We start from the raw sequence: 16,805 nt of genomic DNA on the forward strand, positions 1-16,805 counted from the left end.
ATCCGACCATAGAATAGTATCTGCAAGAGTCCGTCTGAGCCTTCGAAAGAGCAAAACCTTGGCAAAAGGAAAACAGCACGATTGGAAACTTCTCAGCACTGACAACCACCTTCAGAAGCTATACAGCATTGAAGTCCGCAACAGGTTCCAGCCCCTAGAGAAGGAGGAAGAATCAGCTACCGAGAGGTATGAGCGATTCATAACAGCACATAAGGAGGCTACTGAGAAAGTTATCCCAGTGAAAAAGAAGACAAGAAAGTTGCATTTTCCCAACGATACACGTGTAATCAGTGCTAGAAATAAGATCAATAAAGCCTACATGGAGTACCAGAAAGATACAACTGATGAAAATCGGCAGATCTACAAGCAAGCCAAGCACAACCTTGAAGAAGCATACAATGTAGTTATAGAAGAAGATCTTGATAGTAAACTAAAAGATGTGGAGAGAGCGCATGCCAACAGTAAACATGGGCAGAGCTGGAGACTCATAAATGACATAACCGGAAGGAAAGCATCCCCGAAAGGGCAGTTAAAAGGAGACACACAGAAAGACAGGGTCATAAACTGGTTCAACCACTTCAAGAATCTTCTTGGAAGCCCTCCAGATATAGATGATGAGGATGAAGAAATTCTGCCTATACTAGAGAGTCTGAACATCAAGACAGGGCCATTTGATCTTAAAGAATATTCAAAGGCAATAAAGTCGCTAGTAGAAGGGAAGAGCTTTGGGGAGGATGGCATACCACCAGAGGTTCTAAAAAGATGTGACCTGGATGAAATCATTCTGAGTTTCTGCAACAACGCTCTGATCAATGAAGAAAAGCCCTACCAATGGTCCATACTGAACATTGTACCAATACCAAAGTCTGGAGACCTGAGCCAAGGAGGAAACTATCGAGGAATCAGTCTAAGCTCCATCGTGGCCAAAACTTTCAATAGATTGATTTTGAACAGGATCAGACCTGTACTTGATAGTCACCTGAGAACCAACCAAAATGGATTCAGAGTTGGAAGGACCACAGTGGGACATATTTTGGCACTTCGCAGGCTTATAGAAGGAGTAAAAGAAAATCAGCTCCCGGCTATTATCACATTTATTGACTTTCGCAAAGCCTTCGATACCATCCACAGAGGCAAGATGTTGAAGATCCTTACTGCATATGGCATACCGGAACAACTGGTGAATGCTATTGGCAAGATGTACGAAGACACCAAAGCAAAAGTAATATCACCTGATGGAGAGACTGACCTCTTTGAAATCATGGCTGGTGTGCTTCAAGGTGACACGCTTGCACCTTACCTATTTGTAATAGTCCTCGATTATGCCTTGCGAGCAGCTATAGACGGCCATGAAGAAGAACTTGGATTCCAACTAGAAAGAAGGAGAAGTAGGAGAGTTGGTCCGGAAATCATAACAGACCTAGATTTCGCCGATGACATAGCCCTGCTATCTGAGGAATTAGAGCAAGCCCAAAAACTCCTGGGCAGGGTGGAGACATCGGTAGGCAAGGTCGGGCTCCGGATGAATTCAGGCAAAACCAAGTTCATGTCATTCAATCACAGGGGGATCATCACTATAAAAACAAATGATGAAACTCAGTTGGAGAATGTACCTGATTTCAAGTACCTGGGAGCACTGATGGTGAGCACAGAAAAAGATGTGAAAGCTCGTAAGTCAGCAGCATGGAGAGCGTGTAGCAAGCTTGGAAGAATCTGGAAATCTTCTCTTCCTAGGCAGTTCAAACAACGTTTGTTTGTTGCTACAGTTGAATCTGTGCTTCTATACGGCTGCGAAGCATGGGCAGTTACAACAAAGCTGGCAAAGGAATTAGATGGTTGCTACACCAGACTTCTTAGGACAGCATTTAACGTGCACTGGAGCCAGCATATAACCAATAAGGAGCTGTACGGGAATCTACCAAAAGTATCAGAAAAGATCAGGGAAAGAAGACTACGTTTTGCAGGCCACAGCTGTAGGAACATCCATGAACCAATATCTCAGCTTTTACTCTGGAAGCCTAAACACGGGAAGAAGAAACCTGGAAGACCTCATCTTACTTATACAGACCTACTCAAGAAGGATACGGGACTTGAACTGCCAGAGATAAAAGCAGCCATGCTGGACAGGAATGTGTGGATGGCCATCACAGCTCGGGCAGTTGACCCGACTTAAGCAAGCAAGTAAGCAAGTAAGCATAATTGATTGATTGAATAATCAATGAATCAATTTATTTAGTAATCTTTATTAAAGCGACCGTGTCTCACTTTGTTGTACCTTATAAGACAATACATGAATGAATACGCGTAGCACCTTTGTTGAGGCCGGCTACTTTATTATGTTATCCCCACTTGTCACCCGATGGTGGAGATAACATAGTCTGATAGTGGTTCATTTACTTGACCCTCAATCCAAGGGTCGAGGGTTCGAATCTCAAGCCGGCACTAATTTACGCTAAAATGGAAGGACATCAATTCACATTTGTCATTTCCACATATTCACCCAGGGGTAAATAATGCACCTGGTAATTGCTCGGGTAACAATGATTGCAGGTCCCATAGAAGAGCAGTATTTATTCTTAAGTGGTTACCCTTGGTAAAAAGACCAAATTATTTCATTTCATTTGTAATTACCCAGACATGGCGACGAATTATCACGTCATATATGAACGGGTCTTAATTGTTTATAGCCGGTATGGGGTTGAGCGGTTATTTCAGTCATTCGAGACTAAACAAGAAGGGGGTTGATGCGTGCTCTGGGCCTTAATCTAAGGCTTAGGACTCATCTCGAGAAGAAATAAATAGCTGAAATGAGTTTTCATGGATGACACGGAGTTGATGAAGGGCAGCTGAGGGGGCGTACCCACGGCGATTGATTGTCTTAAAGTGACTCGGTAACACTTGAATGTTGGTGAAAAAATTGGGTAATTTTTGTATGAAAGGTTATGATATTCCTTCTACTGTACTAACCCTCTGAAATTTAAAAAAAATCCGGAAAATTTCTCAAACCAAAAAGTCCCTTTAAAACCCTATGTTCGCGTTAATTTATCTGATATCTTAGCAAGGCATGTGTTATATTTGTCGGTGTCATATCCTCCGAGGAAGAGTTTTATTGGCATACTACCAAAATATGTCAAAGAAAACATCTTTCTTGCTAGGTGCAATGACAAATTCCATGCACAACATCAAACGAGTCAGAAAACACAAATATCTCGCCCAGTAGGAACCGATCATTAACGATCCAACGTAGATGTGAAGTCATTAGGGATGGATTCTAAACAGCAGTGGTTTCATTCTTTGGTGGTAGTTGTTTGATTTAAACACTGGATTGGAGAGTTGTTCTTTGACACTCCGTCTCATGGAGAGAACTTTGGACCTTAGTATAGTAGGACAAAGCCCATTGTGATGAATTACCAAGTGGCTACGCAGTAGAGGCGCGATAGCTCAGTTGGTAGAGTAGTGGTCTCGTAATCCGGTAACCCGGGTTCGAAACCAAGGCGATGCGTTTAGTGCCTTTTGGTTAAACATTAATCCTCCTTACCTGGTCTCTCGTTCTTACTAACTTGCTGATGATAGCAAGGCAGTCAGGTCAAATAACCACCACTACACTTTGACCGCGGTCATGGTTGAGATACCGGAGTTCTATATATACTTTGGTGTGCGTACATAGTACGAAAACTAGGCTAGCACTGAAAAATGGAAACACTTATAAAGGCATTACGTTATTTTAAACTACTCTTTTTAACTTTACCATAATAAGCTTTTAATGTTGCGTTCAAAAGACTCAATGGTAATATGCTCTGCCTTGGGATAATGTTACAAAGTACCGCAATTGTTATTACATGTCATATCAAAACTTATCGCAAATTCATGAGGGATGAAACTTGGTCATTTTACCTTCTAAATATTTCAGTTCTGCTGAATGAAAGTTTACAGATGGGGAAGCAAAAATCCTCAGGGCTACTCTGTACTAAAACAGAGTTATCCGAAAGATGCGCTTATTTACTACAACTCAATGTGATCTAAGCATTCATGTATTCTGTTGAGTTTGTCATCAGATATAGTGTAACCGGTGAACCGTTAACAACAATTAGCATTTTGTTTTAAAATGTGGTCATTTAAGAACATACAGTTGGCAATTTACAATTCAAAATTGAGATTGATACCTAATATCATGCATTTTAAAGTATACATTACATTGTGTCATGTATAAATGACTGCGACTTGAGATTACTGACCTTAACCTATTAGGTTTTATGTGACATCGGGAAAACCAGAGGAAAGAAATACGAGAGAGAGAAAGAGGGGCGGGGGTGGGGTAAAGAGAGAGAGGGAGAGAGAGGGAGAGAGACAGAGACAGAGAGAAGGGCGAAAGAGGAAGAAAGAGAGTGAGGGAAGATAAAGAATTTGAGAGAGAGGGGAGGGGAAGAGAGGCTGGGAGAGAAAGAGTGAGAGGGGGAGAGAGTATTGAAGAGATTGAGAGAGGGAGAAAGAGAGAAAGGGAGAGAAGAACGGAGAGAGAAGAACTGAGAGAGAAGATAGAGAGAGAGAGAGAGTGAGGGGGGAGAAAGGGGAAGACGGAGATACATTTTCATGTATCTTTCTGATCTGAACGAGTTTCGGTCTCCCGTTGCATGCATTAATCGATACATGAAATGTAATAGGCGGTGTAACAAGGCAACTTGAAAGCCTTTGGAGTGATGTCATGATTTCTGGAGATTTCTCAAGATTTCTCAAGTTTTCTCCCACATCTTGAGGGTGAGCAAGGGGTCGTGTTTTATTCATCGTCAATGATATGGGTGCTTTTCATGACTTCAGAGCCGCCCCCAGTGCGGCGTGCTTTCAGAGGGGAGTGCCCAGTACTCAGCTAGGGAGACGGTAGTAACTGGAGGAGAATAGATGTCACGAAACCATCTTTTCCCACTCTTCACCCAGGGTAGCCTTATCAATCACCACTCTCCATGAACACCTTCAAGTTATTATAAATCCAGCTTGACATGTACCTATCTACTACACCTGGGTTTAAATGGACAGATGCCCGTAAAATACCTTGTCCCAGTATGTAAGCGCCGAACAGGGATCGAACTCAAGACCTCAAGAGCTTTCACCGATGTGCCGTGACAGTGCACATGCTTTCAAGATCACAGGGTACACACGAATTCCTTAAATCTTCAACAATGCCATGTAAATCAGATCTCTGCTTTGAAATATCTTCAAAAGAAAATTCTCATCATTGAAACGGAGCTACGGGTATTATTTAAAGCTAAAGACCAGTTATGGTCATGCGATTGCATTTGTGAAAGAAACGTTGTGAAATCGATCAGAAAAGGTTGATCATCTAGCATAGATGTACTGCAAGGTTCTGGAATCATCAAATTGATAAGAAATTTGGCCAAGTCTTCATAAAGTTAGAAGCACTGTACACAGAAAGATGTATATGGGACTACACACAAGTGCGCGATGCGTGCATTTCATATCTCTCAACAGGCGAGAGATACACTAATTTACCAAATATATCAATTAGTAGGCGGTTTCCCGTCAACATTTTTATCATCTTGTAATATTCAAAACATATTCTTTCACATGATTGGTAATAAGAGCTTCCATTTCATTTTTTGAAATTGGGGCGTTTCCAATACTGGTCTTTACCTTTAAGGTTAGTTACTACGGCCATCAAGAGACAACATAATAACATTCGAAATGGTTCAAGGGCTTGATCTTTGGTATTCTGGGCACATGCAAGAGTGAAAGTCAAGGGTTCTTTCTTCCCCCTGATGGATCTCTCAAGACACTCGCATCCTCATCCTGCATCACTGTGGATGAAGAGGAGCATGGCTGTGACTGGCATGCTTGACTTCAGGTCAGAGTGTGGGTATATCATACTCATACTCGATTGAAAATAGAATGTCTTCATAATTTTCTTCAGAGGGAATGTACGAAAATTGTTCCTGTTTAATCCTTCTTCTTCTTCTTCTTCATCATCTTCTTCTTCTTCTTCTTCTTCTTCTTCTTCTTCTTTATCTTCTTCTTCTTAATCGTCTTCTCCTTCTTCTCTCTCTCTTCCTCTTCTCTCTCTTCCTCTTCTTCTTCTTCGCCCTTTTCTTTTCTCTCTCTTCCTCTTCTTCTTCTCATCATCATCATCATAACCATTCCTTCCCACATCGTCATGGACGGCTAGGAGCAGCTGTGACTGGCATGCTTGACTTTGTAAGTACGAGTGTAGATATATACTATATTGAAAAGAAATGTATTCATGATTTCGATTTCTTCTGAGGCAATATATAGCACAGCGATCAAATTTCTGCTGCTGCATACTGCTATTGTTTTTTTTTTTTATCTTTTCTTCATTATGTTCCTGCTTATTATTATTGTGTATTATTTCGTGTCTGATATTTTTGCCAGCAGCTTGGTATAATAATTAAATGTGGTCAGTGAGTAATATGTTCAAGATTTTGGTCAGATCCAATAAACCAATGTGTAACAAAATATATCTGACCGGAATTGTGGTTTAAACAATAAAATCAATAACCAGTAAATTGAGCTTTTTCGATGGTTGGACAAACGTACATGTATATTTATAACTGTCAAAAGTAAGCATTGGTATTTCAAAATCCGAATTCAGATTAACAGATTGATTTATCCCGACACCATGGTGGTGCATGGTATAGGTGTTCATTCACTTGACTCTACATCCAAGGGTTGAGGGTTCGAATCCCTCCCCGGTCCTAACGTCCTTTAGCAAGACATTAATCCGCATGTACATGTACCCTTGTCCATGTATTTACCTGGTGGTGGTGGTGGTGGTGGTTATTTTACTTGGTAATTGTTGTGGTAATAATACTACCAGGGTCCTCAGGAAGATAGCACTGAAGCTGATGAGGCTTCCTTGGGTAAATACAAGTATTTATATTATAACAAAGAAAAATATTCTTTCAGAAAATTCTGAAATTAAAGACATGTAGTCGTGAGTTATCTTGAGAATTTGACACCATTCGACAATTTACTCGATTTTACAACAAATGTTAAATAAGTCACCTAGCGTCGACTTCAATGCGTGCAACCTCCACCAACTCCAGAAGAACCGGTCGAAAGGTAATCATCATCTTAATTTTGAACCAGAAAGATGACAGAAAGCTTGTTGGATTTTAATATCGCAGAAAGTTATCGATGGGACATCGAAGTTCGCTGCTACTTCGAGCCATATTGTACACATAACCTTTAGTAATTCACTGATACTTTCAGGAAGTCCAGTACATCGTAACTATGACACATGGAAACAAACAATGTTTATTACTACATTTGCTACGGATCGAAATCCAAGAATGTCTAAATAATAGAACATAATATGGTACATGTACACTGCACGTGCCTCAAAACTCGACTGTGGCAGCCCAGTTCTGTTCATAAACGACCAAAGCAAAGAGAGAGGTGAAATATTGTTGAAGCACTCTGTACTCAGAACAAGGATTGTTAGACGGGATGCCTGTGATTTATTACAAACACAGGTACCATCATGGTCCTCCCTTAATGAAGCCGAGCCGGGTAATATCGGCTGGAGGCTTTGATGGTGTCGGGAGGAGGTTTGGTTCTTACAGATTTTTGAAGGATTAAATGATGATAGATGACACTTCATTACATCTCATCCCTGGATTATACCGAATCATTCACAGGGTTGATAATGACTGGCCTTTATCTCCCTCTCCTCTCATTTGACCGCTCCTATTTTCAAGTTCTCCATCTCTCTCCCGCTTTCTAATTGCCTTTCTCTTTCTCTTCTTCTCTACTGTCCAGTCTCTTCGCTTTTTTGTTTGGTCATTCTCCTGCTTCATCTTACTCCATCTCGTGCTATCTTCTTTCTATCATGCCCCACTTTTTACTCTTCTATTCCTACATTTCTCTGCCGTCATCTCCCGTCTCTCTCTCTCTCTCTCCCTCCATCTATCTTCCTCTCTCTTTCCCTCTATCTCTTTCAATTTCACTTTTTCTGTGACGTAGTACTATATTTATGAACCTCAAAAGAGAGGAATACGTGTGTCTGGCGTGCAATAGACGTACGTTCGGTTGGCAACTACAAGAAGAAAGGAGGAAGGAAAAAGAGGAAAGGGGAAAGGAGGCGATCGCCCCCTGTTCCCTCCCCCATGTCTTTTCTCATGACATCGACCTTAACTCTATTCATGGATCTCTGCGGCGAATGTACCTGATCCACTAATCAACGTTATCCATGCATGCATATAATGGAGTCTTGACCTTGGCGCATGCATGAAGCGGTGTTTTTGATGTCTTGAGGCGAACTAAAGGTAAAATTTACTGCATAATACCTAAATCGCTAATAACTCATCTTCATTTTTTTTCCACAAGGAAAATGCTTCAAGGTCAGACGCACCTCAATCGCTCTTTTGGGCGGGAATGGGTAGGGGAGAGGGTGGGACTGAAGGGGTGATTGATATATACAGAGAGAAGGAATGGGACGATGGGTTAGCTGCAAGCTGGCCACAACTTTTCTTAAGCATAGCTTATCTTCTTTCTTACCGCTTCTGAGCTTTCAACGAGCAGTTTATCAACAACTGGTCTAAAGAGTAATGACAAATACCCCGTGCCCCCCTCGATGTAGGTCATTAATTCATTAGAACCCGACGATTGCTATCAGAGTCAACCCCGTCTCCGTCTGCTCCTTGTCGTGTTCCCACAATAATCAACGTCCTACATCAGGCAGTATCTCCGTCACTAAACATATACATGTCAAAAAATGTACACTTTACCCTTTAAACCTAAATTCGAGTGCTAAAAACCTATTTTTTCACAAAAAAAATATTTTTAAAAGGTTTGTTAACTATTTATTCCTATGTCAGTATGTAAAAGGGTATCACAGCAACAATTCGACATGAAAAGTATTGCTCTTGAAATACCCTCATATTGTAAAAGTGCCTTAATTTGACAATAGAAACGGCATCAAACCAAGTTTAAGTTTTTATATGCATGCATTTATGTGTAGCACCGTATACACATTTCTGTGTTCATAGCTTTGTAAAACATAACTGACCCTCTCTAATAATTTAGAGAGAGTTTCGTTCATAATATAAAACTATAACCAGATATGACTTAAAACAAATATTTATCAAAATAAATCATCTACTCGTCCTAATTCAATCAAGCATCTGAATCAGACTTCATGTCCGTCACTGAACTTACAGACCAGCAACGAACGTTACACATGTATCAAGAGAGGGGAATTTGCAGTGTCAGAGTGGGTGTTGGTTTAGGAGACCGTGCCTTTAGCTGATCGGCCCCCTTGCCCTTGATTCGGCGACATGAATGGGTCCGAGCCGCCTGCAAACCGTGCAGGTAATTACTAATCACTTATTGAGAACCTTCTACTTCGACGAAAGCTTACCTCGACTTGTCTAGAAAAGAGAAGGTCGGTCGGGGGAGACCTGGCATGGATGTCACGCTAATGAGCGCGGCGCCGCTGTATCAGCTGTGAGTAGATCAGATCGAAAATGGGCATGGGGTAAGTGGGCATCGTCGCACCATTCCGGATAAGGGCATCGTCGCACCATTCCGGGTAAGGGCATCGTCGCACCATTCCGGATAAGGGCATCGTCGCACCATTCCGGATAAGGGCGTAGCAACAATTTTATTGACAAGGTAGCGTAGTCAAAAAAATTCCAACATTCCAAACAGAAAACAACAACAAAAACAAACACACAAACAAACAAGGGCGTCGTCGGACAATTCCGAATAGGGGTGTAGGAAATTTTGTACTGATAAGGTAGCGTAGCAGAAAATTCCAAACATTCCAAAAATAAAACAATAACAAACTCAAACACACAAACAAACAATGACAAAAAAACTATTAATTTTGTAGATTTGCCGACAGAAAATTGGTACACGCCCACTCCTCTAGGAATGCCCTATATAAGAGAAGTAGATAGGGGTGTTTTTCTTAGTAACGTAAAGATCGTACGGCATTATGTATGGTGCATATACTTCACACCTTTTATACACCCCTTTTGACCGTGCTTGGTTAAAAGCAACAAACCGTTATTTATAGGCGATAGTGGAAAAACGCTATTGTAACGAACGATATTGCATAATAATAGCTTCACATTCTCAACAATATCAAAACTTTGAGGCATGCCACTTAGGCAATATAGTTCTATAAATATGAGATATTCGTCAATCTGCCCTCTATCTTGTTCAATCCAAATATAGCGCATTGTGATTGTAGGCCTAAATTTGCTATCGCAAACACTGTATTTCAGATGGACTCTTAACGACCAATTATAGACGGAGAGACTTCTGCAGGTCAAATAAAATCCAGCAGGCAGCCTAGCTTATGGAAAGACCATCAAAGCGGAAATGGGAATGACATTAATGTCAATTGGAGAAGTGGGTGCCCCACGAACTGCTGTGCAGATCGTAAATCCAGCCCTCTTTGCTACGGTGGATGTAGAAAGAAAAAGGGTCATGATATATTTAATTTGTATACACTCAGCTGTTTGAATGTTGACATACGAATGTGCAATTGGCACGTTTATGCCCTGCCATTGCAATTTCGGCGACGTAGCCTCTCGCAGCACTGAAGACTATTTTTGGAGCGGGTATTATATGTATTTTGTTATGCTAATGATAATGATGATGATACTACTAAGACTACTACTACTACTTCTACTACTACTACTACTAATTCAACTACTACTACTACTACTACTACTACTACTACTAATAATAATAATAATAATAATACTACTACTACTTCTACTACTATTACTTTCTATCAATCTTTGTATTTTTCTCCTAGCTCGGAGGTGGATTGCAACAATCTTTCCCCAACCATCTCTTTTATCTGCCATTCTATTAGACTCTTGTGGTGTTTTTCCACTCCGGGTATTTATGTTTTCCTCCCAGTTGGTTCTCGACTTCGCTCTCGGTCTAGTACCATCTACATTTCCTTAAAATAAAATCCTTCTTCTACACCTTCTAATACTAATTATGGTGTAATGTTTATATTCATATTAGGAAACTAAGATACCATTAAGATGTACAGAAAGGTCCATGCTAGAAAAAAAAAGAAACAATTCCCAAAGAAATTATTGAAACTATTTGTTTTGAGTAAATTGATCTCCAAATCGGAGTGATCCCCCTTTTATGACCACTGAAAGAGTAAATGTTCATTCTTGTGCAACAAGGGAGTATCAACCATTCACGCGAGTGCTGTAAGTGCCAGAGTTCATTTGATGTCTTCTTCCATTCGGGGGTTTGATGAGACGAAGACGTAAACTGACTCATTTTTGCAGTTCAGATTCGAAGCAATCGTACTTCTTATAGCCACAATAAATCAAGAATTCTTCATTATTATTCGTTCCCTCCTACCGTATTACGAATAATGGAACTGCATGTGATAAATATTGCAGAAATGTCAGACCATATGGCTTTATTTAGGATTCTAAACAAGTGAGTGTGTTGTGTGTATGGAGAAAGTAATTAGAGAGAACGTGAATAAAACATCGTTGTGCTTGTTCTTTGTTACGTCACGAGGAGGCAAAACAGTGAAGACGGAAAGATAATGAGAAAGAAAGGTTGGAGAACTAAACAAATGGTGAAATAGGAAATATCAGGAAACTGACATCGTGACTTTCGTGAAATACTGGAATTATTATAAAGAACAAAAATTCTATTAAAAAAATAATTGGTGAAGAGTGAGTATAATCATAAAAATGAAAAAAAAAATCAAACAAAGCGAAACATAAGGAAAGTATAAAGAAGGACCATACACTGCGATAGATGGTTGGTTCACATAACATGTGATAGATGAATACATGTTGGAAGGTAATTTTTGTTATAATAGGCTATTGTTATCATTATTAATCCTACTTTTGGAAATCGATTCAAAAATTATGTGGAATTCATTTTATCTTACTATATTGCGACAACTAAACAGACATTAAAAAAGAAAAGTAAAAATATAATGCAAGAAGATAGCATTCAAAAGGCCATACAAAAATGCACTTTAAAATATGAGGTCCGTTAAACCCCCAAAATGAGGGCATTTATTTGTCAGATCAACTTTGGGAACTTTTATTGACCAATCACCAAAGCTTTGGCCAATCACGCACATCTTTTACCTTCATTGTGGCTATAAGAAGTACGATTGCTTCGAAACTGAACTGCAAAAATGAGTCAGTTTACGTCTTCGTCTCATCAAACCCCCGAATGGAAGAAGACATCAAATATTTTTAGGAAAAAAAAGAAATTTTAGAAAAATTAATCACCCGGTTTAGGCATGAAATGGACACGAAGTTTGTTTGACATATACATTATTAACCTCAGGTTGGAAATTCTTTTACACAAAATTTTTACAGTGTGCTGGAGGGCTTTACGCACCCTCCTCTTCAGGATACACCATATACCAGCAATCCTCAAACATGCCCCTAAGAAAATCGATGATTTATGTATTAAAATACATTGTGACTCGCGGTAAAGGATTCGGTTAAACTAGGGACTAGTATCTACATTTACAAAGTCCTAAGTCCAACCAAAGGAGTTCCCGAGACCTTTTCAAACACCCAAATCCACGCCAAAGTATCTACACTTGACTGTGCGGAGTTGTGTCATCTTTAGGAGGTAAACCCTCTTCAACCGCCCCCGCCCCCTTCACTCTGCCGCCCCCATCCTACCACTTAAGTCACTCGACATGGCCCGTGGGTAACCAGAGTCTTCCCAGGCACTTACATCATGTATGGATCATGATGACACGTCGTAGTGCTCTAGGCTGCGACTCAGGGCTCCTCCATGGTTCGTCTAATGAAAATTCATCGGCGCTCCTTCCCCCTTAAACATTCAATTTCTATGACTCAAATCTACATGGCTTCGAGCAAGGTTTTGTTTTCCTCATCAAGACTCATCAGGAATTCCATATTTCTCCCCCTCTCCTCGCAGAAAATTGTTCTATTTCCGATTCCATCTCCGTAAATATCCGACTGTTTAACCAGACTCTAATTATAACGCTACAGCAGACAGTTAAATGCGAGATAGGGAACACGAGAAGATTGCGTATACAGGAATGTAATACGTTTCAATTAGGGAGCGCAAATGCCAACGCTAATTAATTTGAGGCTGATTAATTGAACGTTCGTGGCCCATATGAGCTACTTAAGTCTCTAGACCGGTTTTCCTTTCCAACACTCCAGACAATTATTACTTATTGGATGGTGATGACGATTATCAGATGAGCGAAGAGATTGGTAATAGTTAGTTGGTGAATGACAGAGAACAGCCACAAGTTACAATTCGATGGAGACGAAAAGAAAAAGGCATTTCATTTGATATTGGTAAACATGACATACATGTGTTATTGTGATTTTTTGTCTTCTCGAAAAGAACGAGAAAGAAGAATACAAAAATCAAAATGAAGAGCAATATTGCCGACTTATCATGAATTTATTTCAGTTAATAGAAAACATCAACATTACACTCTTTAAATGCTTTCGTGTTATTCATAGCAGAGAGTTGCAGATTGTTGCTTTGAATAAGCTGTTGCGAACTTACATTGTGATCTCTGTATAGTGCAATGCCCCGTCAATATTATGCCTAATGGTAGAATGAAAACAAAAACAAGACAAACCCCAAACAATTCAAAACAAATAAAAACACCATGAAAACAAACAAACATAAAATGATAATATCATCATTGAGTTGTATGATGCATTTTGTAGTAGGTTACATGCATAGATGGAGCATTGATCTCTGAATGACCCCCATCATGTAGGGATCGGCCCCTTGACGCAGGCACTACATGCCCTTCTACCATGACAATTATCCATAATTCAAGCGCCCCTCCAACCGGGTAAAAATCATGAATATTTCATGTGGGCTGAATATTTCATAAGAAGACACACATGCAGTTGGATACAAAGTTCGTAGAGTAGAGAACAGAGAACACTTACGTTGATTAATCGCTCTGTTAATAAGGCATGGGGATCGAAGGGGTGATTTGTCGTGCCCAAAAGAGAAGGTTTAGTTTTGGTAACAGTGAGCATAATTATTGCATTTTCCCATTATTTATTATCCGTGTCGAAGTACATGGATAGTAAACCATTGTCCAATGTAAATGGTTGCTCTTTAACAGAGCTCCCTTAGCTTGAGTAAGAGAAGAAATAGTTCACAATTATGGACGCAATTCTGATGCAAAATATTTGTGTAGTCCCACATGTTCATGTTTGTGTTCCGTGATTTTCGTTCTTTTTGATTTTCAAGAGGATTTTTAAAGTCAAGTTGTTATGATTGTGATGATTCTCGAAACTGTATAATCATTATTGTTTCCTATTTGATCAAGAATTAATACTCTAGAATAACTTCCAGACAGTTCCCTTTGCGACGTCTTTACATGGGAAGTGTAGTACTCAACACTGTTTTTACGCAATAGATTAGAAAAAGAAATAGCAAACCATAAGAATTTATTTACATTTTATTCACTTTTATATTTGTTTTTTAATCACGGAGGGCCTACCTCCGCCCGAGGACTGTTCTTCCGTATGGCAATGCATACATTAAAAAAAACAACATTTAAATAAAATATATAAAAAATAATGACATTAAATAAACTATTTACAAGCAAAAAGTTAATGAGAATAAAATATACATGTTTAAAAAAACGGGGAAAAAAGAAATATAATCAACAACAAAAAGCACCAAGAAAAATAAATTATTGAAAGAAAAAAAAAACGTCGACATCCTTGTCTGCCGCCTGTACGGCAATATTCGTCTCTATAATGTTATCGTGATCATAATAGGGATTTTACTAACTGAGAAGAAAAAAAGATGAAGAAAATAATATTGGTGAAATTCGCACCATTCTCTCATTGTTAAGACGAATGTTGCCATTCGGGGCGGCAGACGAGTATATCGACGTATCTGATTTTTTCTTTCGTTGAAGGGCGATAAATTTAACGTTATGATGAATCATCGCGTAAAATGATATTTGTAACTCCATGAAAAAAATCATGATAAGCATTAATGTAGAGATGCGGAGACACTTTGGCTGGAGGAAGGGGCAATGGAAACAGAAGAAGAGAATACAAAAAGAGAGAGAGTGTGTGAGAAAGGGAGAGAGAGAGAGAGAGAGAGAGAGAAAGAGATGGGAGAGGGAGAGGGGGCTATAGAGAATGAGACAGTAAACAAACGAGAGGGAGAAAATAAAAGAAAAAGACAGAGTCGGACACAAAATAAAAAGAGCGAACGAATGGAGGAGAAGAGGAGAAAAACGTAATAGAGAGAGAGAGAGAGAGAGAAAGAGGATGCTAAAACGCAAGAGGGAGGAAGAAAGTGGGAAAATAAGAGAAAGAGAAAATACAGGAGAGAAAATAAATTAGAGCAGAAAAGAAAGAGAAAGAGCGAGAGAGAAAGAAAGAGAGAGAGACTGAGTGGAAGAGAATGGGAAGGAAAAAGAGGAGGAAAGTGAGAGAGAGAGAGAGAGAGAGAGAGAGAGAGAGAGAGAAAGAGGATGCTAAAACGCAAGAGGGAGGAAGAAAGTGGGAAAATAAGAGAAAGAGAAAATACAGGAGAGAAAAGAAATTAGAGCAGAAAAGAAAGAGAAAGAGCGAGAGAGAAAGAAAAAGAGAGAGACTGAGTGGAAGAGAATGGGAAGGAAAAAGAGGAGGAAAGTGAGAGAGAGAGAGAGAGAGAGAGAGAGGGGAACTTAATAAGGATAAAGATAAGGTAAAATGTAAATAACACAAAGAAGGACAGAGATAAAGAGAGAGGCAAAGAGCGAGAGAGAGAGAGAGAGAGAGAGAGAGAGAGAGATAGAGAGAGAAGGACAGATACATGTATCTACTTTGCGTTTTATGGAGCTGGCGAGGATTGCGTGGTATCTGCACAAGGCGCCAGTAAAATGGGGCCTGAAGGTCCCCTAAAAGCTATTACATGAGCACTTAATGAACACTGCTATGAAAACTTGTAATATTTATTTCAATTTTATTCCAGTATTCCATGTACATACAGATGAGGATGCACGCTATGCATTTTCAATATACTCACTTTCTAAATATAACTTATACATGCCATCAGGCGCTTTTCTGCTCTCATAATCCATCATAAACCTTGAGATCAGCAACATCTATTACTCCAATCTGAATTTTCGATCACAAATATTCATTGAAACGCAAGCCCCAGATCTGCAGTAAGAAAGCTATTTGCATTAAAGCCCCCTCGGAAACATAAAAGTCGTATTCTAACAAATTGCACGCGCCGCATTATCATTTCCCCGACGAGGCATAGATACTGCAACAGATTTGAATCACAATTCCCCGCCATAAATTTCCCGATTATCAGTTCATGGTAGAGATGTCATAAATTTTGATCCGTTCGTGCGCTTAATCCACCTTCATGTTCCCCGTAGATTCGCCACATCCAGGGACCAAATAATACCAGCAGCAGTAGTAGGAAATAAAACCGAAATTAGAATATATTTATCATGTTCATCGCGTGTTGCCAATTTAGGAGCTGCCGGAGAATTGCACTGGAAATAAATAAGACTGCCGAGGCTAAAGTGGTGCTTTGGTAATACGAGCACAGATGCATGAAAGTAATAAGCTTGACATTTTCAGCGTCTAGATTGCAATTCAAAGTGCAGGCTCCTGTCTGAAACAGGAGGTATTATTCTGACAGAGTAGGCAGGGATGGGTAGATAAATAGTGTTCATCACGAAATTTATTTTAGATGGGATAAAAGCTGACAAATGGATTTCATGCCGTGCATCACCAAATGAAAATGATTGGATAATGTGCTTTGTCAATGTACAAATGGGT

The 16,805-nt window shown here is 39.7% G+C and overlaps 1 protein-coding gene across 1 annotated transcript in view; it reads left to right on the top strand.

The window, feature by feature from the left end:
- Positions 1-2,173, top strand: part of LOC115926186 — a 2,715-nt gene extending 542 nt beyond the window's left edge. Inside the window, exon 1 of the mRNA XM_030990781.1 lies at positions 1-2,173. This exon is cut by the window's left edge and continues 542 nt beyond it. Coding sequence (XP_030846641.1) covers positions 1-2,173 — 2,173 coding nt within the window.
- The last annotated feature ends 14,632 nt before the right edge of the window (positions 2,174-16,805 follow it).

Source organism: Strongylocentrotus purpuratus, unplaced genomic scaffold, assembly GCF_000002235.5.
Source record: "Strongylocentrotus purpuratus isolate Spur 01 unplaced genomic scaffold, Spur_5.0 spur5_scaffold_19, whole genome shotgun sequence".
Classification (NCBI taxonomy): Eukaryota; Metazoa; Echinodermata; class Echinoidea; order Camarodonta; family Strongylocentrotidae; genus Strongylocentrotus; species Strongylocentrotus purpuratus.